Source organism: Prenolepis imparis, unplaced genomic scaffold (genome assembly GCF_030444845.1).
Source record: "Prenolepis imparis isolate NDT839.2.m4 unplaced genomic scaffold, iyPreImpa1.0 SCAF_1, whole genome shotgun sequence".
Classification (NCBI taxonomy): Eukaryota; Metazoa; Arthropoda; class Insecta; order Hymenoptera; family Formicidae; genus Prenolepis; species Prenolepis imparis.
This window is the reverse complement of record NW_028141159.1, coordinates 16,448,747-16,471,681: the sequence shown is the minus strand read 5'-3', so window position 1 is coordinate 16,471,681 and position 22,935 is coordinate 16,448,747. Positions and strand designations below refer to the sequence as shown.

The window sequence follows — 22,935 nt, the reverse complement described above, 5'->3', positions numbered from 1 at the left end:
AACAATTTATGTCTACCTGGAATAAATCATTATTATAGTTTATTCACAAACGTAGATTGTACATTTTTATTAGAATTTCATATAAATCTTTCAGTCCTGCTTAAATATAGCTACATTTTACACACATTCTCAATGTCATTTTTTTACATTAGTTTTTTTATTTTTTTGGTGCTATAATACCTTCCAATTGAGTCTGAAAATTACAGTTTTTCTACATAGTAATATTCGAGTATTTTTCAAAATAATATCTAAGCTTGATAGTTTAATATAAGTTTATATGTATATAAATAACAACTAAAGAGTTTTTCTTATCGATTGGATTTAAAAATGAAAACATATACATGCATTCTTACCTTTAATTGCATATTTGTTTTTTTAAGGAATTGCACTTCTTCCATGTGTTTCTTTTCCTCCGCTTCTCTTAATTCGGCAGATCTTTTTTCAGCCTGATCAAATTTGAGCCTCAATTCCGCAACCATTTTTTCCAATTCGATTTTTTGCGATTGTAATTCCTCGGCTGTATTAATTAAATTTTCTTTACCTTGTTCGGCCTATATAAAAATAAGTTTTTTATTAATTAATACATGTCGAACTTTACAATTACGTCAAAATTTATAAAATGTTTGTCCATATTTAAAAATATACATACTTGCAATGCTTTACGCATTCCGAAAGCAATGCTACTTTGATAAAGTGTCTGATATGCGGCCAATGTCATTTTAATTTCGTCTCTTACTCTCAATAAAAGTAATCCACGTTCGGCGCAATTTACAGTTACTTGTCTTATTAATTCATCTGAAACGCGATTAGTAATGCGTAGAAAATACATTTAAACATTTATTTTATACGCATAATGTCAAATTATGATCAATGAAGTTAAATATCTTGAAATCTAAATTAGATTCAATATTTTCATTATAGTATTTTGGTTTTGTGAGAAAACGATTAGATCAAAATAATTTTTAACTAGATGAATATATGACAATGTCCTTTTATTCTTATTTTTGGATCAATTAATCAATTTCATTATTTTATTTATAAAGGTATAAAAATGAAATCAATCCAAAAATATCTTTATGAAATATTTCATATACTTTATATATATATCAAAATAAATTCTGATAAAAATTGTAGTAAAATCTCAGAAATTATTAATTTTTTGATGATCTATTATAATATTTTTATAGACGACTAGAAGAAAAGAAATGCATACAAGAATTTATATTATATAAAAGGAATATGATATCCTATTTATAAAATTAAAAATAATCTTGATAAAACACTTTGAAATTTCTATTAAAACAAAAATTATTAAAAAAACAAAAGGAGTATCTGATCTCTAATATTTAGTTTCTAAAATATTGAACTCCATTGATCACAATTGAATTTTATATTTATATTATTATCATATAACTAAATCTTGTATACCAAAGCATTGTGTATAGAGTTGTCTACGAATAGGACAAATGCCAGTTTCTCGAGCCTGTCTTTGTTGTAATCGCATATCGAGCTGCTCTTGTAAATTTATTACGTCCAATCTCGTTGAGGGAGTACTCGAAACCTAAATAAAGTAGCATACCTCTTATTGCGCTTATAGACTATCGTATATAATTGAAAATATATAAAATTCGATTTTTTAAAAGAATTTTTTGTCTTACACGTTGTGTCCATATTTGGCCATCCTCTTCCCATTCTTTCGGCGGCAAGATTCTGTTTAAGATTTCCATAGTTTCTCGTCGTGCATCAGCTGAGGTTGTAGTCGTTTGAATTTTACAAACAGCAGTACCGATTTTCGGTATCGAGATGTCTTTACGTACCTATTATTTCATAAAATATATAATTTATGCATATTTTATATTAATTTACATACATATAAATTAATATAATATATATATAGATTATATATATTACACAATGTAATGTAATAAATATAATGTATATATATTCTAACACACAATGTATAAGTAATTTTTTCCCGGGATCGCAATTTATTTGGAAAAATAGATAAAAATAATTCAATTGTCATTCACCTTTTCTGGATGAGTCGTAATCAAAACTGGAGTATCGTATTTGACTAATGTATCCATGGCAGGAATTGTGCGTTCTTTAATTGCCGTTGCCATTTTTTGTAAATTTACGATTTAAATAAATGTAAAATGTATTTAATCGTACGCGTTGAATACTATATTTATTACATGCGAATACTAATAACAACTCTAAAAGAGATTGAAACACACGGAGATCTTTGTACAAATACTTATTACGATACTTTGTATGGCGGTGAAAAAGCGTCACCATGGATACATCGCTTGATCGTTTTATAGATAGTATTTTGCGCAGAACGATATAATTTCTAATTAAAATCGTAAAGTATATATTTATCTACCTACAAAGATATAATACAAGATTGAAAGAAACGTTGATCCCGGAGATATAATATAGATATATTATCGCTTGTGTGTGTGCATATGTGCAAAATATGGAATAAAAATGGACACATATATGTATACGCGAAGGATTTGTGACTAACATAATTTAATATCAGAATTTACCGTTGACATGAAGTGGAACTTTATATTACAAGTATAATTGGTAAAAAAAAATATGTATATATATATGTGTGTGTGTGTGTGTGTGTGTGTGTGTGTGTGTGTGTATTGTATATTGTGTATGTGTATTCGGGGAGCTATTTAAAAAAGTCCATATACAACCAAATATAAATATATAAAGTTATATATAAAATGTATTCGTGTTTTCTTTCTCTTATATTATATAATCTTTATCTATACAAGAAAAATAACAAAAGTAATAAAAATTTTCATATTTTTTCAGAAAAACAAATTTAAAGAAATGAGAAAAAAATTATCTATATATGACCATATATAACTGTATAAAATTATATGTATAATCTAATCGCAATTTTATTTTTCTGTTGAAAAATTATTTTTCTTTCATAAACGGACAGAGATAATATATTAGAGAGAAAGAATATATATATATGAACATATTTTATATATATTTATAAATATTTAATTATATATGATTTTTTTCCCCCGAGTACGTATGTACGTATATACAACATGATTGAAAACCATTTCTGAAACAAGATTCAGAATCACGATGTGAGATGACATATTGTACAATTTTATGATTATTTTATACAATGATATAATAAAATCATAAATTTGAGATGTTATATAATTAAAAGAAATTAATTATATATATATTGTAATTCTATATAGATAAGCGCAATTGATCCACGGCTACATAACTGCGTTCAATTGTAACAAAAAATGTTCTCTCAGTTCGTTTGTACTGAAATCATCGACATCATTATTCTCGTCGAAGATATCTTGAACCGTTCCCGTCACCGTTTCCGTAGTGTCCGTCATATCGATTTCTTCACAAACTGATGGAATTTGATTCTTTGCAACTTCCGTGTCATCTATTGCGCCAGGTTGTTCTCCATTTATGTTACCACCAGCTTGCAGAGTTACATTGCCACTTTCGTTAGAATCCGAAGAATTGTCCCGCGGAGGGGTTCGCAGAGCCGACAACGCCGGAAGTGGAAACCCGAAGTTCAACAGCTTGTCATATCCGCCCGAACCGCAGATCTCTTTAATTTCCTTCGCCATCGCTACAGCCTTCTCGGTATATCCTTCCTTTACGCTGTCAATCAACATTTCGTTAAATTTGCTCATCTTCTCGTCCAGGAGCTTCTTTCTTCTCATATAAGTTTGCATATTCAACATTTTTCTTCTGTACGTATTTGTATTTTTCTCCGCGCGTTCGAGGAATTTCGAAGCCTTCTCCAATTTCCAATTGAGCTCCTTTATTCGATTGTCCCTTTGTTTGATCTGCCCCTCCAGCTTCCTCTTATATTGACTCTCTATAGTTACGGTCTTCATTAATTTCTTATTCGTCTCTTCGAAATAATTTATTCTGTTCGTTAAATCGTCGATCAATTTTTGCTTCAGATCTACACTCTTTTTATAATTCATTGAAGACGATGCGCTGTCTGTTTTCGCATTAAAATCGTGCATCATACTTTCCATCCTCTTTGTCTTTACGTCGAGCGCTGAATTTTTATTCTGCAGATTCTTCTCCAAGTTTTTGTACAAAATAAGCTGATTACTTAATTTCTTGATAACGTCCTCTTGTATTTTCACTTTTTGCCGTAATTTCCGACATTCGTGCTTAGTAATACAATTGGCTGTCGATTGTTCTTCGGTAACGCTGTTAATGTATGGTGTTGAACAGCCATTTACATCAAAATCGTTGTCCTCGTCGAAATGCGGTGACATTAGTCTTGTACTTGAATATTCATTTTTTAAAGTTGACAAATTGAATGAGACCTCCTCATCTCTTGACGTAATAATATCAGCATTGCGTTCATCTTTAACAATTGTCTCTAATGGAGAGTCGTCTATTGTTATGATGGATGTAACAAATGTATTATTTCCTTGACGCACATAAGTATCGTTGCATTCTTGGATGGTAAAATCTTTTGTATCCTTGGATAAATCTTGCATAATATCGAATATATCTTCACGATCCCCCGACACTTTGACAGTAAACTTTGCTTTAGTCGACACAGTATTGTCTTTAATGTTCAATTCCTTTTCTATTTCATTTTCTGCTTCCATGTTGTTGTCCGAAATATCGCTATTGCTTATCGAATTTGTATCCCGGGAGGATGTATTTCGAATTGACTTCTTTATAGAGTCCATAATTTCTTCACGAGTTCTCCGTTTACGCTTTATGGCGGCCCTCATGTTTGGTGTAACACTTATATTCTCTCCTTGAAAAGCTACATCCTCGGGAAAAATTTTATCGATCTCAGTAATGATATTTGTACATCGATCCGTTTTGTCAAACTCGTTAGTTTCATTATTATCATAAGACGTACGTTTGGGAACGCGTGCACATTCCTCTCCGCTCTCACTACCAAAAATTATTTCAATGTTCTCCGTACCATTGGTAAGTAGACTTCCAACTTCATTCCTTGATGAATATTTATAATTTATACTTCTGTGTAATAGAGGAATTTGTGTTGCCGATTTTCCTAAAACTCCTTGATTATTAGAAGTTGAATTTAGTCTTTCCACATTACGTGATATACTTTCTTCACGATCACCGTCACAAATTTGCTTCAATTTCTCCTCTATTTCATCGTAACTATCAAACGAGGTTTGATCAATCTCTCGTTTTATTTCTGTTTTTATAACAATCTCATTCTGATTACCGATTAAATTCTCATCCACTATACAATCATTGGTAGATCTTTTACTTTTCACATTTGCTTGCTTTTCATTGTTGCATTCTTTGATATTATCTTCCATCTCTATATTATCATCCGAGATTAGAATAATACTTTCTTGAAGATTACTCACACTGTTTGTATATTGTCTGTGAGATACTTGTTTATCTTCTGTTGCTTTTAGAGAATGATTCATTTCCTTATATACAAACGACGTCACAGATGGATCATCAATATCCTGTGAATCAGAATCCTTTTCTTCTAAAAGACCGATTGACGAATGTTCAGTGTCATTCTCTAAATACTCTATTGTATCATCGTTCTCACATTCATTTTCTTGATTCTTGAAACTTTCCAACTTTCCACGTTTTTTAGGGGATTTTCTTGTTGATGTTACAGTAAAAATAGACGGTACAGCATTCTTCCTCAATCTAATTCTGCCATTTGGTAGTATAGACCATTCTTCAGGTTCAAAGTGTACATGGCAAAGGAAGGAATTATTGGATGGTTCCCAATCGGCTCTAGCAACACGTTCCTTCCATATCTTTCTTAAATTCGGATCCCGAGGAAAACATTTCATAATGTATCCCTTCTCACTACGATTGTTGCAACCAACAGCTGCGCAACCTGGCATTTTTATTTAATCAAATATAGGGAGCAATCTGCAAATTTAAAATAACAACAAAGTTATATCATCATGCACAAAAGAAATTGGTAGTTGCATTTCAAAAAATAATATAAATAAAATTAAAAAATATACAGTGTTCTTAAAAATGAATGACTTATACTAAACCTGTGTAAATTTTTCACTATTTATTTTCTTCTGCCTTCTCCCTCCAAAGCAAGAAAATAGACTTATTTCATCTTAAATGTAAAGTGTAGCTAAAACGAACAGATTCATAATTACTATATGCTTCTCGCATATTCACTTCAAGATGAACTTGAATTGATATTTGCGCCGTTCGACAAAAATTGTCGTAAATAAAATGATCCAAGTCTGCTTACCTCTACTTTTATCTTGTTAGCTTTATTCCCGTACGTGAGAAAATGCGTCGTAGATGTATTATATATTTATTAAAGACCGACAATATCATTCGTAGACCTTCGCATTATTAAACTTAACGCAACGCGAAGGTTAGAAGAGATGTAATTTTTGTATTGTCAAAAATCTACTTTTATACTTCCCCAGTATATGTTTGGGACAGCTTGGGACAGATTCTACGCATACGCCGCAACATGGCTCTGCAATTTCATGTATCTAGCGGCCAATAAGATTTTCGTGCGCGGTTTATTTGACTTTCCGTCGAAATCCACGAAAATACGAATAATATTCAGCTCTATTCAATCCCTCATTCCTTCCTTTTAATTCCTTTTAAATCCTTCTAATTAAGGCTATTGTTGTTCGATTTTTTATCTGATTATTTGTAGGCTTTTTATTGTTGTGCTTTATTAATTTATTGCGCCTGCGCAGTAAACTCATTTCGATCGAAAGATGAAAGACTTTCTCATTGGCCGCGTTCAGCGAAAAAAGCAGCTTTGCAACTGTTGTAAAATTCGTGAATCTGATTGGTGTATTCTCTTAGGTTCAGCTAAGATGAAGAGAATACACCAATCAGATTCACGAATTTTACAACAGTTGCATAGTTGCTTTTTCTGCTGAACGCGGCCATTGAATGGACCAATCAGGACAAAGAACATTTTTATTCCTTTCATTCTGATTGGTCACTTAAATTCTACTTCAGGGATAGATTTTTCGTTCTCACTGGGCGTCTAGGTATATAAATTCTATGGACAAAACCCAACCAAAGATACACTAGCCTTATAGATAAGAAGAAGAAGAACCAAAGATACACTGATAATATATAAGGTTATGTTATTTAATATTATATATTTAGATAAAAAATGTATGTGTGTTTGGTGAATGCAAAATATTATTGTAGCTAAAAGATAGTGTATGAATTTAGAAAAGATATGAGTAATAAAAATGCTCGTGAAACAAGGCCAGGTGATGGTTTGCGATCGTTGAAAAGCACTTCGTTATTCCGCGCCATCAATTTCGAGTTATATATCAAGCCGGTAAGATTATTAAATCGATTATTATTTATCTGTATGAATCGTCATTATATAAAGGAAAATTTTTAATTACTTAATTCTTTGCAGAACAAAACTGTTATGATTTTCGGTATCATAGCAATGTTGGGCTGTTCAGGATATTTATTTTATATGAATTCCGGTAAAAGGAAAAATAATTACCAAGCTATGATGAAATCAGACGATACAGTAGTATTAGTAAGAAAAACCTCTAAATGGACCGATTGAATAAAAACGATAAGTATCATATATGATACTTTGCAGTCTAATTTATTCAATTTTTAACAATATATGTATCAACTATGTACATACATGTTTATATAGACTCGTGAAGAGTTCAGAGTAATAGCATATTGCATATTGCTTTATTGAAGATGTAACATTATTATGATACTATTACAAATATTCTAGTATAATTCAAATATTATTAATATATTTATTATCAACAATTACATTACAATTATATCAATAAAAAAATTTGATTCAATTTTTATATTCTAAAAATATTGTAACTAAATGCATTCTATGGTTTTTCCAAAATATACTATTAATCTGTAATTGTTACAACAATTTTTACATAAAATATGTATATAATATTTGTATGCAAAATTTTCATTTACTGAGACTGTTCCAATAATAATTTTTATAATGAAAACAATTGCAACTATTATATATCATATTATTTGCATTCTATACAACAATGTCATTTTATTGACATCAACTACAGATTAATGTATTTAATAAATTTATAATATACAAGAGACATCCACAAAATAAAGTCCAGTCAGCAATTTAAAAAGAATTAGAGGAAAACGAAATTTAATAGTAACTAATAATATAATTATTTGTAAATGCCCCTCATAATTCTAGATTTTGTTTTTACAAGATATCAATCTATAGCTGTTCTTTTATATATAAATTTATACAAATTCTACTGCTGCAAATATATTGGCATAGTTGGCAGTACAGAATATTTCATATTTATATCATGTGCCTGTCTCCTATGATTATTGATTGGGTTTAATATAGAAGTTGGTCCTGATTTTGTGAATAAAATAATTACCACAAAAATATATTTATCGTTTTAACTGTTCTGCCATACATATAATGCTTTTCCACACATGTGCAAGTTACTCTTACTATTCGACTTATATTTATCAACATTTTTGTTGTGATAAAACTTTAATATGATATGTATAAGTCTAACTCATATATATATTTTTAACAGACAGGAAGCCCACTCTGTGTTGGAGAGCCAGTGAATATCACTGATCTACAGCAAAGTTATTTCACTACATTCTATAGCATCAACAAAATCTAATATCTTTAAACTCACTTTTTTTTCTCTCCGATCTTTTTTCTTCAAAACTTAACAATAATAGAAAGCAAAGAGTATAATTTTCTTTAATTTAAAACATCAATTAAAATTAATTAATTGAATCAGTTAAAATATCAATTGAAATAATATCATTATGTGAATTGTAACGCTATCCTTCTTGTAGCAATATTATGTTATTGCTATTATTTAAATTTAATCTAAATAAGTCTTTTTAGGTGACGTAATTGTTAAAATGGATCAAAATTATTATCACTCAAATATGAAGTATAGTACAACTTACATTTTGCCTTTGATGACGAACACTTTTTTCTATAAAAGCTACCTAAACATTCTTGTTATACTTTAACAATTTCTATAAACTATATTTAACAATTTCGATGAAATCATGCTATAAAAATATGTAATAGATTAAAATAGAAAATCCCTGACTAACATTTCTAATAGTAATTAAGTTATACCTACATTTAACGTTACCAGTTTAAAGCACTCAACAGTTTTCATATTGTTCTAAACTACTAGGTAACTTTTAATTTTAATAATAAACTATATATATGTATAAAAAAGAAGTCTCATGACACGACATGACAGAATTAATATACATACAAAATTTGGCATTATGTAATACTTTGTAATTTTTTGTGTTTTGTACTTTTGTCTAGTAAAATTTTTAAAAATAAGAGAAAAAAAAGAAAAATAATTTACCACAGGAAGGATAACTGTCTCAAATAGTTCGATCTCCAAATAGAATATGAAGATAGAATGCATAATTGCATGTAATAAATTTCGATACTACTCGAAAATAATCATTTTTCTGAATTAACTGGGCTGAATTTTGTTAGATACAAATTATTGCCATATTCTCAATGCTGAAATTTGACTGTTAATAATTTGTACTTGTAATATCTTAAAGTCTTAGTTTAACACATACAATCGTTCTGTCCTTCTGGGAAGAGCTTTATCGTTTCATTGATCGCGTTTGCCACATAATCCAGATTGGATTCGTTGAGTCCACACATATTTATACGACCGCTGCGTAACATGTAGATGTGATAATGATCTCTCAGATGTTGCACATGTTTCTCTAAAAAAAGAAATTTAACGGAAACATATTTTACATATTTATTTTTATTAAATTGCGTTATACAACTAGAGAAACATAATTTTCGCAACTAACCAGTAAGTCCTGTATATGAAAACATTCCAATTTGTTGGATAACATGATCCCAAGTACCTGGGGTGCCTAATTTGAGCAATCTGTGATGCAAGCCTGTTCTCATCTCTTTAATTCTACTCGACATTGTTTTAATATGGTCTTTCCTAGACAAGATAGAATTACATATTCATATATATACATATTCATATATAAACATATTCATATATATACATATTCATTACTTAAATGATTATATAAATTATATTTTGGTTATTTTATAGAGAGAGACCATGTAATGGAATGCTTAATACCATTCTTCAAAGAGGTCTGGATTCTTCAGTACTGTCGCGACAATTCGAGCACCATGATTAGGAGGATTGCTGTACATCCCTCGGACAATTAACGTCAATTGCGATTTAGCTTCGACTAGCTCTTTGGTATCGGCCAAAACAAAAACTATGTTGCCAACTCTTTCGTTGTACAATCCAAAATTTTTTGCGAAACTTTGCGTGCAGATGAATTCGATTCCACGTTCGGCGAACAATCGTATGGCACAAGCATCCTTATCTAAATCTCCACTTGCAAAACCCTATTAAGAGATCAAGAGATAGATATTGTATTATAGAGCATATTATGAAGATAATTAAGATAAGATTATGTTATCTATTGATTTAATATTGACCTGATATGCACTGTCGAATAACGGAAAGAGTCGTTTTTCTTGGATCACATCGGCTATTTTAATCCATTGTTCCAGAGTTGGATCACATCCAGTAGGATTATGCGCACATGCATGTAGAATGATTACGGCATTTTCTGGGGCATCTCTTAAATCATTAAGCATTCCTTCGAGATTGATACTACGAGTCTTCTCGTCCCAATATGTATATTCGCGAGCGTGTTTAAATCCTCCATTAGTAAATACCAGTTTGTGGTTTTCTGCAAGTATATAATTTTACAATATATAGATATACATTTTTAAATGCTAGCATGATTAATGTATTATGTCCTTAAATTCACTTACCCCAGGAAGGTATGCTGTAGTAAAAGGTATCGTAATGCAAAATACGACTCAAAAATTCAGCAGCAACGCGCAATGCCCCTGTACCAGAAAGCGACTGAATACCGAAGGCACGGCCTTGGGCAATAACAGGAGAGTTTGGACCTAGTAACATGCTCGTAGCGGCTTGACTAAATGCATCTAAGCCAAGAACTGGTAAATATTCATGATTTTGTAGATCATCGGTGGCAAGTAACTTCTCCACCTTTCTTACAACTGGTAAGACCCATGGTTTGCCCTCATTAGTGCGATAAGCTGAAAAGAATGTGTGTGAGAATACTTTGAGATAAGTTCCATAAACTTCAATAATTACTACGCAATTAGTTGTTCGTGTAAAGCGATGCAATGTCAAGTAAAGAGCAATATAAATTAATTTTTTTTTAAATAAATTTTTAATTTTATTAGTAGAGTTCAAAAATTTACATTTCTAAAAATAACAAATGTATATAATATCTGTATATCTGCTTTAAAAAAAGTTACTAATATTTATATTGTAAGATATAAATGTAGAAAATAATTTTATTAGATTTAGGATCAAGAGGCATATATATTTGTGTGAGCAGATAAATTTTTATCTTTATTCACTGTCTTAACAAAATAATCAAATGATTAAATTTATCTGTATTATCTATATATATATATATGTATATATGTGTATAGATGGTAGAGTAGTATAACATATTATATAATCATTCTGGAGGTGACCCTAGGGCACAAAGTATAGAGTTGCAGAGACTATACTACACTCATCGCCATGATTTATATTTATTATCAAAATATGCTAATCTGCGAAAGTGAAAAATATGCAATATTTTTCAAAGCAGAAGCTGTACATACATTACTGTAAAAAACAATATATATATATATATATATATATATATATATATATATATACATGAAATTAATTGTATTAAAAGAGAAAAAAACAAGATTAAGTAGTTTCGATTATATATAGCATTAATAAGCAATCGTTTAAAAAATGATCGCAGATTAATAAAAATAATAGGAATATATAAAAATAAATACAGTGACGTACCTCCTATACTCAGATTCACTTTATTGTCGTGAGGATCGTCGACGAACGCCTTTTGCAGCGCGAAAACCTCGATGGGAGGTCCCAGTTTTATCCCTGTAAATCTGGTAGTCATGTCGCGAGCGGTGACAGGTGCAACGGTGAGACGATGAATGAAGAAACGACGTACGCGCGGAAATTAAAATTGAATCCACGTTCAAGTTCGAGGTCGGAATGTGCAAATAGGGGGTACGCGAAGGGAGAATGTAATGTATCAGAAAACGCAATCGCGCAAGCGTAAATGCTCGTATTTCCGTGGTTGCACCGATTAGGCCACAGGCTCTACTACAATGTGCGCCTGTATATATATATATATATATATATATATATATATATATATATGTATATACCGGATTTTTACACCATCATACCAATTGACGTAAGAGGAGGACAAGTAGCCATTTCGCAAAGAGATCACATGTTTTGTTTTTCACCTTCGCACTAACAAGTGCGCAGTGATTCTCAATGCCTTTTTTTCGTACATAAATATTCGCGTGGCTGCATAATGCGTGAAATTTGTCGACCCTGTCAAAGGATACAGTAATGTGACAGCTGACATCAGTCAGCTGTCTGCTGTCTGAACAGACTTAAGGTGCCTTTTCATGCTGACGCTCGACGCTCATTTTTAGCGTCAAAAGACGTCACGTGACGAAAAATAAAGATACCAATTCGTCAATTTTGGTCACGTGACGTCTTTTGACGCTAAAAATGAGCGTCGAGCGTCAGCATGAAAAGGCACCTTAAGGTGTGGAAAATCAACGAATCGCGCGACTGGAATTCGAAGGATGTCTCGCTCCATTCCGTAATTGGCTCTCGAGGATTTCACTTCCGTTAACAACAATTCTTCACATCCGCTTCTATCTACTTTACGAAGATAAAACGTAGTACATATTCGAGCGGATCAGTTTTTTACCTTGCGATACACAATTACACAAGTTTGCGAAAAGATATATCATGATTCGGAAAGATCGACACGCGAAGATATAGATTTATTTGACGATCAATTGCGAGTACTCTTCAAGTACGTATGTACTGATACTCGACCTCGGTATCTCTGAATGCTGGACGACGAGGGACAATTGTGCCGATAAATGAACTTGCAGGACAGTTTGTTTTCCGAAGATGTCGAATACGACATAACCGTCTTCGCGAGGGACAAGACGCGCAAGAGGTATATATAATAATGTACAAGAAAACGATTGTTATAACACAAGAGGCCGATGCATCTTTAAAGGTTAGCTCCTCTGCAACATTCGTCGACTGCTACGAGAGACCCAAGTCTTAATTAAATCCTGACTATTTTGATATGTTACTTTATTTAGACATACATACATATATGTATGTCTAAATAAAGTGAATATATGTATGTATGTACCGGTAAATTTAACGGATACGTATGTATATAATGTCCTCAAAGCGAAATTACCCGTGAATGGTTTAAATATAGATTTTATAAATAGCGTAAGCAACACTGATATGTCGATATCTTCGCAGAGCTATGAGAGCTAACATATATGCGATTCTCTTTACATACATATATATATATATATATATTTTATATATTAATTGTATATATATTATTTTATATATATAATTATATATATATTATTTTATAAATATTAATTATATATATATAATCTACAATTTTTTGCTTTATATGAATTATCAACTAATGTTTTTCATTGTTATAAATGATATTGCAAAAATTTTATATATATATTTTTTTTTTATTTAACGCAAAAAATTGTAAATAATATATATATATATATATATATATATATATGTATATATGTAGAGAGAAAGGGGCGAGAGCCTATAAGAGCTAATAAAGCCATTAAAAATAATTTTTGTAAATTTCCATTTACATTATTCATATTGATAAAAGAAGGCACACATAAAAAAAAACAGCAATTACGAAATAATATATCAGACCACATTAACAGGAATATTAATAACATCAATACAAATAATAAACACAAAGTCGAAAGACTGCATATGATCTGATAGGAAAAAGAATATATATCCGCATTAATATTGTGAAAATGTCTAACATCTTGCTTCAGCATGAAGATAATTTAAAAGATAATTTCGCGACTATTGTGACTATCCAAATTTTATTATTAAAAGTATGAAATCCATAGGTATATTTTGTATGAGTGCGAAGTTATAAGATTTGAGAGTAGCTTTTGGAGAGAGAAAGATATCGGACTATTTTCTCTCAAAAATTATATACACGTGTAATGTAAATGCTATTTTTCAATATTGCTAATCTGTAAAGACGTGATCGCACGTGGTGTTCATGCAAAATTTGATAATCGCATAATCACGTGTTTATACATATATTACACAATAAAGCAGCATATATTTTATTTATTTTTTTTTTTTGTAGGTCAAGGTACGATAGCGTGACCAAATTTACTTTCTCTCGAATATTTTACGCTAAATTTAATTAACAATACACTATACACTATGAACCGTATTCGTGCTCATTATAAGTGTAAAAAAAAGACGTAATCGATGAAAGAAAAGTGCTTTTAATACGACTGATGTATACATGTTACATGAGTCGTCGAGTAACGAATGAGAGAGAAAGTGAACGCACGGGTTACGTAAAAGTTAGCCGGCTTTTATACCTCTCTTCCCCTTCTTTTCTCATCCTCTTTCTCCTTCTCACGTAAGGCGTTACATTCACCAAACGGAGCTGCCTCGATCGATGCAGTCCGTTCGATCTCACTTTCAGCGAGAGACAACACGTATATCTCTTTTCACTTTTGCAGAGCGCTCGTCTTCCCGCCCGTCAACAACTATCGCCGTTTCATAATTCACCAGCTGGTGCAGGATCGTTTCCCGGACTTGCTGCAGACGTTCTCAATCGGTCAGGGCTCGGCCAGACGTACCGTGGTATGCTACAAGAGCGATGTGAGAAGGTATCCGAAGAGAGATCTTCCTGACTCTTCCCGACATCTCTGTCTAAGTCTTTTTCCAAACGCGTAAATGATCATTATTTGTTTTGTCCTACATCGATAGCATTAACTGATGTATAATTGCTCGTAAAAGTCGTAAACGAAAGTGAAACCGATTCACTCCACTGACTATGAGATCATTCTTCTACATCGTAGTGTGTTCCAAATAAGGATCATGATTGTGATTGTAATTGCGAGTCTTTTCTAGCAATATATGATTCTATGAAGGAAATTGAATGTAATACATTATTTTTATTGTAAAGGGATTGGGAGCCAAAGCCGAATGCTCCTGAGTGCAGAACGAGCCTTGCGACAAAACGAAAGGATAGGACTCGCGAGATGGAAAGCCGACAATCGCCCTGTGTGTCTCCGGAATGCAAGCAATTACAACGACAAGGTGATTATGAGAATAAATAATTGACAAATATACAATACACAATATGAGATGTTTATTTATACATGTATATATATCTTTTTTTAGCTAAATCAACACCAACGGTCGAGATTTATCGGCCACCGGCAGCTAGGAAAGCTAGCAATTGCTCGCAAATGAATGGGACGCAGACGCAGTCGCAGTCAAATAGTACAGATTCTTCTTCTGTCAAGTAAGACTTGTTAAATTATTAAATTCGCACGCAATTGCGTATAGTTTTAATCTTATACGACAGTGCTAACAAATTCAAAATACATTGCGTTTATAGGAATGTACGGCAGAGACGACCCGATCAAGCGGTTTATGTACCTAGGCATCGAAGAAGCCTGGAAGAGAGGAGATCGCGAAATCCTAAAGTTTCTCCCGCAAATCAGACGACGTTAAACGAAGATCCGAATACGAATAATAATTCTAGACTGCAAGATACATGTTGTTTTCGACAAAGTATGAGCGGCGATCCGAATTTGGACAATCGAATCTTCAACAATGGTGATATGGAAATCGCAGATAGTCACTTTCCGCGAAAAATTTTAGAGGATGTGGTTACCTTGGATTCTAAAATCCCCGGTAACACTGAGTGTACGCATAAACTGTTGGAAGAAGAACTTAAAGAGGATGCGCAAGTTTTATCGGAAGAGAAGGAAACTATCGTTGCTGATAACCCTAATGAAAATAGCGCTAATTTTAATGTATCAAAATCATCCGACAGAGTCGAGATTAATGACGAAGCGATAAAAACGGCACAAGCAACTGTGAAAGATCACCGGTCTTCAATGCAACAGAATTTAGATTGTAACAATACAGTAGATAATAAAAATAGGCAATTAGTTGGACAGAACGTGGTATCGGATAATGTTTTGATAATTTCTGATAATATGCGAAAGAAATTGGAACGATCCGAGCAAGTCCCTCCGATTCTTGCAATACCACCTGAAAAAAAAGTGAAGAAGATAGAGAGACAAAAGAGCAAACCGGTCCCGCCGCCGTCTCCACCTATAAAAATAAATCGAGACGAATGCGATTGGGACAGCTTGTTCGATGATAATGGCGATTGTCTGGATCCAACGTTGATAGAAGAGGTCAGTATATATATCTACATTAACATATAATCTAAGCGTTTATCTATTTTGTTATTTATAATTAATTTATTTACGCGCTTTCATTTCAGCTTACATCGGCGGTAGGCGAAGTGGCAATAGAACAACCAAAGAATGATTACAAGGCGTACAGCAAACAGGTTGAAGTGTCCAGTGATGAATTTGCACACGTTGTAGAAATTTATAATTTCCCCTCCGAGTTCAAAACTTGCGACTTGGCGGCTGCCTTCAGTTCTTTCAAGAATGGTGGCTTTGAACTAAAGTGGGTGGACGATACTCACTGTTTAGGTGTTTTCAGCAGTCCTCTCGTTGGTATATATATTTAATAATTTATATTTTTAATGGTATTTTCATGTATGCTCGGCATATTTTTTTTTTTTTTATTTTTTTTATTTTTCATATATACATAGAAGAAAAATGTCATTAAATGCACATGATTAAAAGATATTTTCATATGTGCCACTGAAACTTATTGAGAGTTGAGAAAAAATGATAAGAATATAAAACTTATTTTTTAACTTGTTAGAAATAAGGAGGTTTGACTGTAACAAAGTAATGTAATAATTTTCATTAAAAATAGTTTGAAAACGAATCTTAATCACACATATACACACGGAAAATTATATTCGAGAAAATTTACTAACATTTTGCATGTTTGATATTAATAGTACAACAATTGGCATAACATGTACATTTATCATTGAGGATATTTGAAAACAGTTTTATTTAAAAAGTGATTATAACCAGATGTATCGCAATTAATTATATTCCTCTTTGCTAATTTCATTATTTTTTTTTAAGCTGCTGAAGTACTAGCGTCGAATCATCCGCTTGTGAAAACGAGGCCGCTTAGCGAAGCCACCGCTTTGAGTAAAACGAAAGCTAGAAAAACCGCAGAATTTTTGCAACCTTATAGAAATCGGCCCGAAACGTGTGCCGCTTTGGCCAAGAGATTAGTTACAGGCGCGTTAGGCGTGAGACTCGCTACAGCCAGACAAGAACGTGAGCACGAGAAGAATGTACTGCGTGAAGCAAAAGGTAAAAAAAATTGTGTAATTCTGCGAACAATTTAAAAAGAAATAATATGACGTTTGAAAGAAATTAAGAGAGAAATTCCTGCATTACAGAGAAAAGACGATTGGCCAATAAGCAACGAGAGGATGTCTGGGAAGGCATAATACCTGCGAAGTAACATTACGCATCACTAATGCGTATTTAGAGGGATCGTTTATACCTCGACGTATTATTATGCATTCGCGACTGCGATAGTTTGTGTAACTCGCATCGCAAGGTTTGCATAATGTTGGGTTTTTTCCAAGCAAGAACACACTACATTACACTGTGTTACACATATAAGGTATTCGCTGGGAAATGGTTGAAATTCTAAATTCAGTTTCCGAGAGAATTATCAGAGCATTACAGTTTTCCATTTTTATTGTTACAAGTATAAACAAGTATAACAAATGTTATTGCTGCAGCCTATCCTATCGGATATTTTTATTTTTTCAATCAAACATATCGATAAAGGAAGAAAAGAATAGTAACGGACCATTATTGCAACACTAAAGGAATATTAATATATATTATTATTAATATATATTAATCTTTGATTATTAATATATTAATAATCATTAATTTCTATAAAATTAACCCTAAATTTTAATGAGAATGTTTTCATTTTAAATTATACCTTATATTTTTTGTAAACTATACAGATGATAAATCATAAAATGATATATAATTTAATATTAAATATAAAATTTTTTGAAATATATTGGTGACAGACATTTTTTAGTTTTTTAACACTGGCATTGTGTCAGAGTTGAAATATACAGGGCGCATTTCACTTAATGCTTGCAAACATTATCTGTTTTTAATTTTAGATGAAACAATAAGAATGACATGATTCCATAAGCGTTCATAAGTGGAATGGCTCTCTCATAATGTCACACTATATCATCTGTACTTTGCTGGAAAATACCCGTTATCCTCGCGTCAACATAAGCCAACGAACATTAGATTTTACCGTAAGAAATTTATAACGCGTCTGTGTATATTTGTGCCTTACTCATCTATCCTCTTTATATATTGATAAACAGAAAATTACATACACACATTTTTCTGACTTGTCTGAATTAAAAAATTCGTGCTAATTTATCACTAGATGAGTTTGGCGTGCAAATATTAGTAAATATCCAACTATCTTAAGAAAATTATCGAGACAATATTATCATTTTAGTATCGTAAAGAAAAAACGTATCATAGTGAAGATCAGTCGTGCATTATCTTTGTCATTCAAGAATTAATTTTTTCATAATGAACGCACACATTAGAGTAATGTTTCTTTACGGGACTAAAACCTCAAGTGTAGTGGCTTGACATATACATACATTTAACAAAAACTGTGACAAGTTTTCTATATTATTTCAGTGATTGTCACGTATTGTTATGAGTTTATACACAGCAACATATATGATAATATATAGTATAGATTAATCGCGAGACAATAAGTGGCAATAGAACTTTTTCACGCATGCATCGATTCATCATAGTGATATATCAAAATATATCTTTACAAAGTTTTATAGAAACCGACGACACAATATATTTACTGAAAGATAAAAAATTGTAGCTATATATATAATTTATTATATATATGTATATTAAAATTATATATTGCAACATAACATTTTATAATTCTGACTCTTAGGCCACTTATATATCTGTTACATAATAATACAAATGTTACAAATCAACGCACAATCACATTATCTATTCATATTACAGAGTTGCTGAGTATAACAAAAACGGATTGTATTTTTATATACAGTTGTTACCAATATCAAATAAAGATGTGTATTGTCTCTATCCCTAGTCAACATATGTACATGGAAAGATGTTACCTATGTGTGTTGATATTATGTCACGAGTTGAATAAGAGGATTTTTTTGGAGAAGAAAAATAAAGATATTTTCTATAGTATAATTCCATATTTCTCTGTATTTACATATTATCAATATAGATACGTACTTATTCGAATTTTCTCGAAAAGCAATATTTGCAGAAGAAAAGAAAAAATAACTGACAATATATAATATATATATAATTTACAACTATAGAAACCTAATTGCATTCAAAGATCCACTGATAAATGGGCACTAAATTTTTACATACACAAAAGTGACAGAGAAATTATAAACATATTTCTTTTACATGTTTTGTGTGTACGATATCTTTTTCATTTCTTTTTAATGGCAGTATTACAACTTCCGTCTTGTAAGATACAGCTACATGGTAGCAAATTTCAGTTCATAATTTTGGTAAGAAACGTTATTTTTTTCCCTTTCCATTAAAATGCTATGTAATCTAATTTATGTAGTAAAACATGGAAAGAGAGAGAAAGAATTCAATTTAGGAATGAAATAATCCAATTGAATGAATTACCACTTGCTACCTTTCTTCTTTTTCTTCTGCTGGACTTTGCGTTGTTGCTGACGTGGTCCGGAGGTTTCAACTGCAGGACTATGGCGAGGATTCGGAGAAGGCTTAGCATTCGCAGGCATTTTCGTAATATCACTGTAATGATGGAACACAGTTAGTTTTTTAACAGTTTATCATGCAAAAGAGTATATCGTGCTTGCATATACATACTAAAGGTCACTGGCTCCTGCGGCAGCTCCTTGTGTGCCTTTCATAGCCGCATCCCTATTCCTTCTATCCCGCTTTTTACGGAATCCGCTGCGCTCGTGTCTCGGTAACCATCGCTCTGGATCCGGCGCAACGTTTGGATCATAATTTTTCGGCAATTTACCCCTGCGTTTACGTTTCTTTTGCTTCTTCTGAATTACATCCGACACTGGTTTACTGAGAAAGAATTAAAACACAATTTTCGTTAGGTGAATTTGCTGCAAGAGAGAGTTGACTGAAATAATTATATTTACCCAGGAGAAGGTTCAACCTTCTTCTTCACTACTTTAGTTCCAATAACCCAATTACTACTCTCCAATGCGTCAACGTCGGTAGTTTCAGCAAGATCGTGAAGCGGCGGTAATCTTTTGGATAACGACTGCGCTTTAGTAGGGCAGAACTGTACATAAGCGACCACTAGTTGAGCTAAAGTCTTGGTATCTGACGGCGAAGCGTCTACCAATTCTTGTAGGATGTCGGCAGCCATCTGGAGCTCGCCACCGCGTAAGTAGAAATTGGCAGCCTGTCGCCATAATTCTCCCAAATTTTTAGTGGTTTCCTGAAAGAAAATTTTTCGTGTAAAGAGTATCGCGCAATAAACTAACTACATAAATATAAATACACATACTTTGTGTTTTTTATAGTAATCGACTGCATTCTTTAGAGCGGCCGATGCTCTTTCCCGATCGTTGTCAGCCATGTGAAGGGTAACGAGTGCACTGACTATTCCAGGGAGAGATCTATCCCTTTCGTTCAAATTCTCAAGAATAGCGATCGCATCTTTTCTTTCCTCGTGACTCAGAAGAACTTGTACGCTAGCCAATTTCATAGGTAATTCCTTCTCGCCGACCGTATGCTCGATCAACAATTTCGCCGCTTCTTTCGCTTTACCTTCCTTGCTAAGTTGTACAGCTTTTACGAACATCGCGTCTGCTGTAAGTGTAGGGTAATATTTCGCAAGATTATTACAGAGCTGGTGACACTGCTCCCCCTGAAAATGCGTAATGAGCGTGTAATTATCTTCGTAAATAACAAAGAACTAATGATATAATATTATAAATTTGTTATTAAGACTCACTTGATCTGTGTAAAATGCTAATAAACACTGATTGTATGCGATGTTTCTTCTTTGTCTAGAAGTTAATTTGTGCTCTAGATTTTCATGAGTGGCACTTTTCATTCTCTTTTTACTATCAAACACATTTTGGTCTCTATTTAGACATACTAAATTATTGTTGGCTACAGCAACCAATGCAATGTCATCCGGCTTGGATTTTAAAACAGCGGTGTACAATGCTTGCGCATCCTTTTCTCGACCTTGCAATTGCAGGCAATAACCAAGCTGTACACGAATTATACCCAATTCATTTTCAATTTCTTCTTCAGACGCTCCGTCTTCCTCTAAACCCTCTCTGCACAATTTCTCAGCAGTTCTTAATTTCTTTTCTGCTTCTATTAAAATAGCTTTATCATCCATGTCTCTTTGTGCGAGTAAACGGCATGCTGCGTTATATGTCAATTCATAAGTATGTTCATGTAACGAAGGGACTTCTAAATCCTAGAAATTGTTTGCAATATTTTAGAAACATTCTTATGTTAAAAGTTATATCAATATCTTAATTAAACTCTCAATTTACTAAGATGCATTGAACTTACAGAACCCTCAATCGCTAAGTTTCCAAGAACAGCCGCAAGATTTGTTTCTCTTTCTTCCTCATAGTCATCGTGTGAATTCTTAATAATGTCTCTATATACTGCGAAACATTCTTCATATCTCTCTAGACGATACAATACCTGGGCTTTTAATTCCTTGATTTTTAAGGAAGGATTCTGCACACTTTCTATCACTTTTAATGCCTCAGAAATTTGATTTAAACGATAGAGGCAGTATCCTTTTTCAAAATCTAGATTCCTAAAAGTTAGAAATAAAATTTGTCATGAAAAATATTTTATTTATTGTAATATAAAATAATATTAGTAAATATTAGCGTCATACGTTGCTAATTTCGGGGTTTTAACGATAATTTGTAACGCCTCGTTGAACTTGGACAGCTGGATCTGGCAAATAATTTTATAGTGAAACGCCGCTTCTTCATCTTGAGAAATGCCTAAAACTAAATAACAGAGTAGGAATTACTTCATAGCTTTTTAAACGACATGTTTCTTCTCATTTCGAAATATTTTTCGAACGCACATTATTTCAAAGCACAATATAATTTTACGAAAATATATGTGTCAAACGATGTAAAAACATTAACCAAAAAACCAGACGAGTAGGATTATTTTCTCTGCAATTATTATCGACTCGAATTGTTTTATTATTTCGATAAATAATAACAAAGAGCTTACTTCTGTTCGCGGTTTTCGAGGCCCTTTCGTATTCCCCGTTTTGGCCTAATTTATTTAATTCCGTATACAACACAACAAGGTTATTTTCTTTCGAAGCCATGTTCTTCAATCAGTAATGACGTATGTCAACGTGGAGCCATGGTACAGTCACACTACTATGATATATAAGTCGTATATTCGCATTTGGAAGCCTTCGAGGGTGGAGGAAAAAAGATACGTATATATTGGATGGATCGCTATCTTTGTCAGGGATTCCCTGATTGGTGGATACTATTATAGTATCATAATCAAAAACATTGATTTTGTACTCTATAAATTGAAAGAAAAATAAAAATTCTACAAGCATTTCCACAATTTCATTGATTAAATTCATAAATAAAATTAAAACATTTTTGGAAGCTACGTATCGCTGTGTCACTTTCATTACTAAT

At 32.2% G+C, this 22,935-nt stretch overlaps 6 protein-coding genes across 9 annotated transcripts; 2 read left to right on the top strand and 4 right to left on the bottom strand.

Annotated features, from left to right (window-relative positions):
• Nucleotides 1–43: 43 nt before the first annotated feature.
• Nucleotides 44–2,854, bottom strand: Dnali1 (Putative inner dynein arm light chain, axonemal Dnali1). Of its 2 annotated transcripts, XM_083032777.1 has the most exons (6): nucleotides 2,031–2,854; nucleotides 1,659–1,817; nucleotides 1,429–1,561; nucleotides 650–795; nucleotides 354–551; nucleotides 44–193 (listed from the first exon to the last, which is right to left on the bottom strand). In XM_083032777.1, exons 1-6 carry the CDS (start codon nucleotides 2,121–2,123, stop codon nucleotides 158–160), a joined length of 765 nt encoding a protein of 254 aa, XP_082888903.1. In that variant the 5' UTR covers nucleotides 2,124–2,854; the 3' UTR covers nucleotides 44–157. The 2 variants fall into 2 exon arrangements, with proteins under 2 accessions (XP_082888903.1, XP_082888893.1); XM_083032767.1 differs by lacking the exon at nucleotides 44–193 and having other exon boundaries at nucleotides 241–551; nucleotides 2,031–2,170.
• Nucleotides 2,855–3,251: 397 nt separating this feature from the next.
• On the bottom strand, nucleotides 3,252–6,678 carry LOC145933111 (uncharacterized). Its single transcript, XM_083032606.1, has 3 exons — nucleotides 6,266–6,678; nucleotides 6,054–6,142; nucleotides 3,252–5,922 (listed from the first exon to the last, which is right to left on the bottom strand). The coding sequence occupies exon 3, from the start codon at nucleotides 5,892–5,894 to the stop codon at nucleotides 3,264–3,266; it is 2,631 nt and encodes an 876-aa protein (XP_082888732.1). The 5' UTR covers nucleotides 5,895–5,922; nucleotides 6,054–6,142; nucleotides 6,266–6,678; the 3' UTR covers nucleotides 3,252–3,263.
• Nucleotides 6,679–7,079: 401 nt separating this feature from the next.
• On the top strand, nucleotides 7,080–7,773 carry LOC145932983 (small integral membrane protein 8). Its single transcript, XM_083032233.1, has 2 exons — nucleotides 7,080–7,336; nucleotides 7,421–7,773. Exons 1-2 carry the CDS (start codon nucleotides 7,232–7,234, stop codon nucleotides 7,577–7,579), a joined length of 264 nt encoding a protein of 87 aa, XP_082888359.1. The 5' UTR covers nucleotides 7,080–7,231; the 3' UTR covers nucleotides 7,580–7,773.
• Nucleotides 7,774–9,353: 1,580 nt separating this feature from the next.
• On the bottom strand, nucleotides 9,354–12,271 carry Got1 (Glutamate oxaloacetate transaminase 1). Its single transcript, XM_083032219.1, has 6 exons — nucleotides 11,940–12,271; nucleotides 10,868–11,158; nucleotides 10,526–10,782; nucleotides 10,155–10,432; nucleotides 9,865–10,007; nucleotides 9,354–9,771 (listed from the first exon to the last, which is right to left on the bottom strand). Exons 1-6 carry the CDS (start codon nucleotides 12,049–12,051, stop codon nucleotides 9,608–9,610), a joined length of 1,245 nt encoding a protein of 414 aa, XP_082888345.1. The 5' UTR covers nucleotides 12,052–12,271; the 3' UTR covers nucleotides 9,354–9,607.
• Nucleotides 12,272–12,699: 428 nt separating this feature from the next.
• On the top strand, nucleotides 12,700–18,051 carry LOC145932961 (uncharacterized). 3 transcript variants are annotated; one of them, XM_083032188.1, is made up of 8 exons: nucleotides 12,700–13,146; nucleotides 14,753–14,902; nucleotides 15,202–15,335; nucleotides 15,420–15,543; nucleotides 15,640–16,450; nucleotides 16,540–16,780; nucleotides 17,270–17,506; nucleotides 17,596–18,049. In XM_083032188.1, exons 1-8 carry the CDS (start codon nucleotides 13,067–13,069, stop codon nucleotides 17,658–17,660), a joined length of 1,842 nt encoding a protein of 613 aa, XP_082888314.1. In that variant the 5' UTR covers nucleotides 12,700–13,066; the 3' UTR covers nucleotides 17,661–18,049. The 3 variants fall into 3 exon arrangements, with proteins under 3 accessions (XP_082888314.1, XP_082888331.1, XP_082888323.1); XM_083032205.1 differs by having other exon boundaries at nucleotides 13,074–13,209; nucleotides 14,753–14,876; nucleotides 17,596–18,051; XM_083032197.1 differs by having other exon boundaries at nucleotides 13,074–13,209; nucleotides 17,596–18,050.
• A 1,356-nt stretch (nucleotides 18,052–19,407) lies between these two features.
• Nucleotides 19,408–22,664, bottom strand: Srp72 (signal recognition particle 72). Its single transcript, XM_083032177.1, has 8 exons — nucleotides 22,505–22,664; nucleotides 22,152–22,269; nucleotides 21,812–22,067; nucleotides 21,234–21,713; nucleotides 20,784–21,146; nucleotides 20,410–20,714; nucleotides 20,120–20,332; nucleotides 19,408–20,044 (listed from the first exon to the last, which is right to left on the bottom strand). The coding sequence occupies exons 1-8, from the start codon at nucleotides 22,602–22,604 to the stop codon at nucleotides 19,909–19,911; spliced, it is 1,971 nt and encodes a 656-aa protein (XP_082888303.1). The 5' UTR covers nucleotides 22,605–22,664; the 3' UTR covers nucleotides 19,408–19,908.
• Nucleotides 22,665–22,935: the final 271 nt, after the last annotated feature.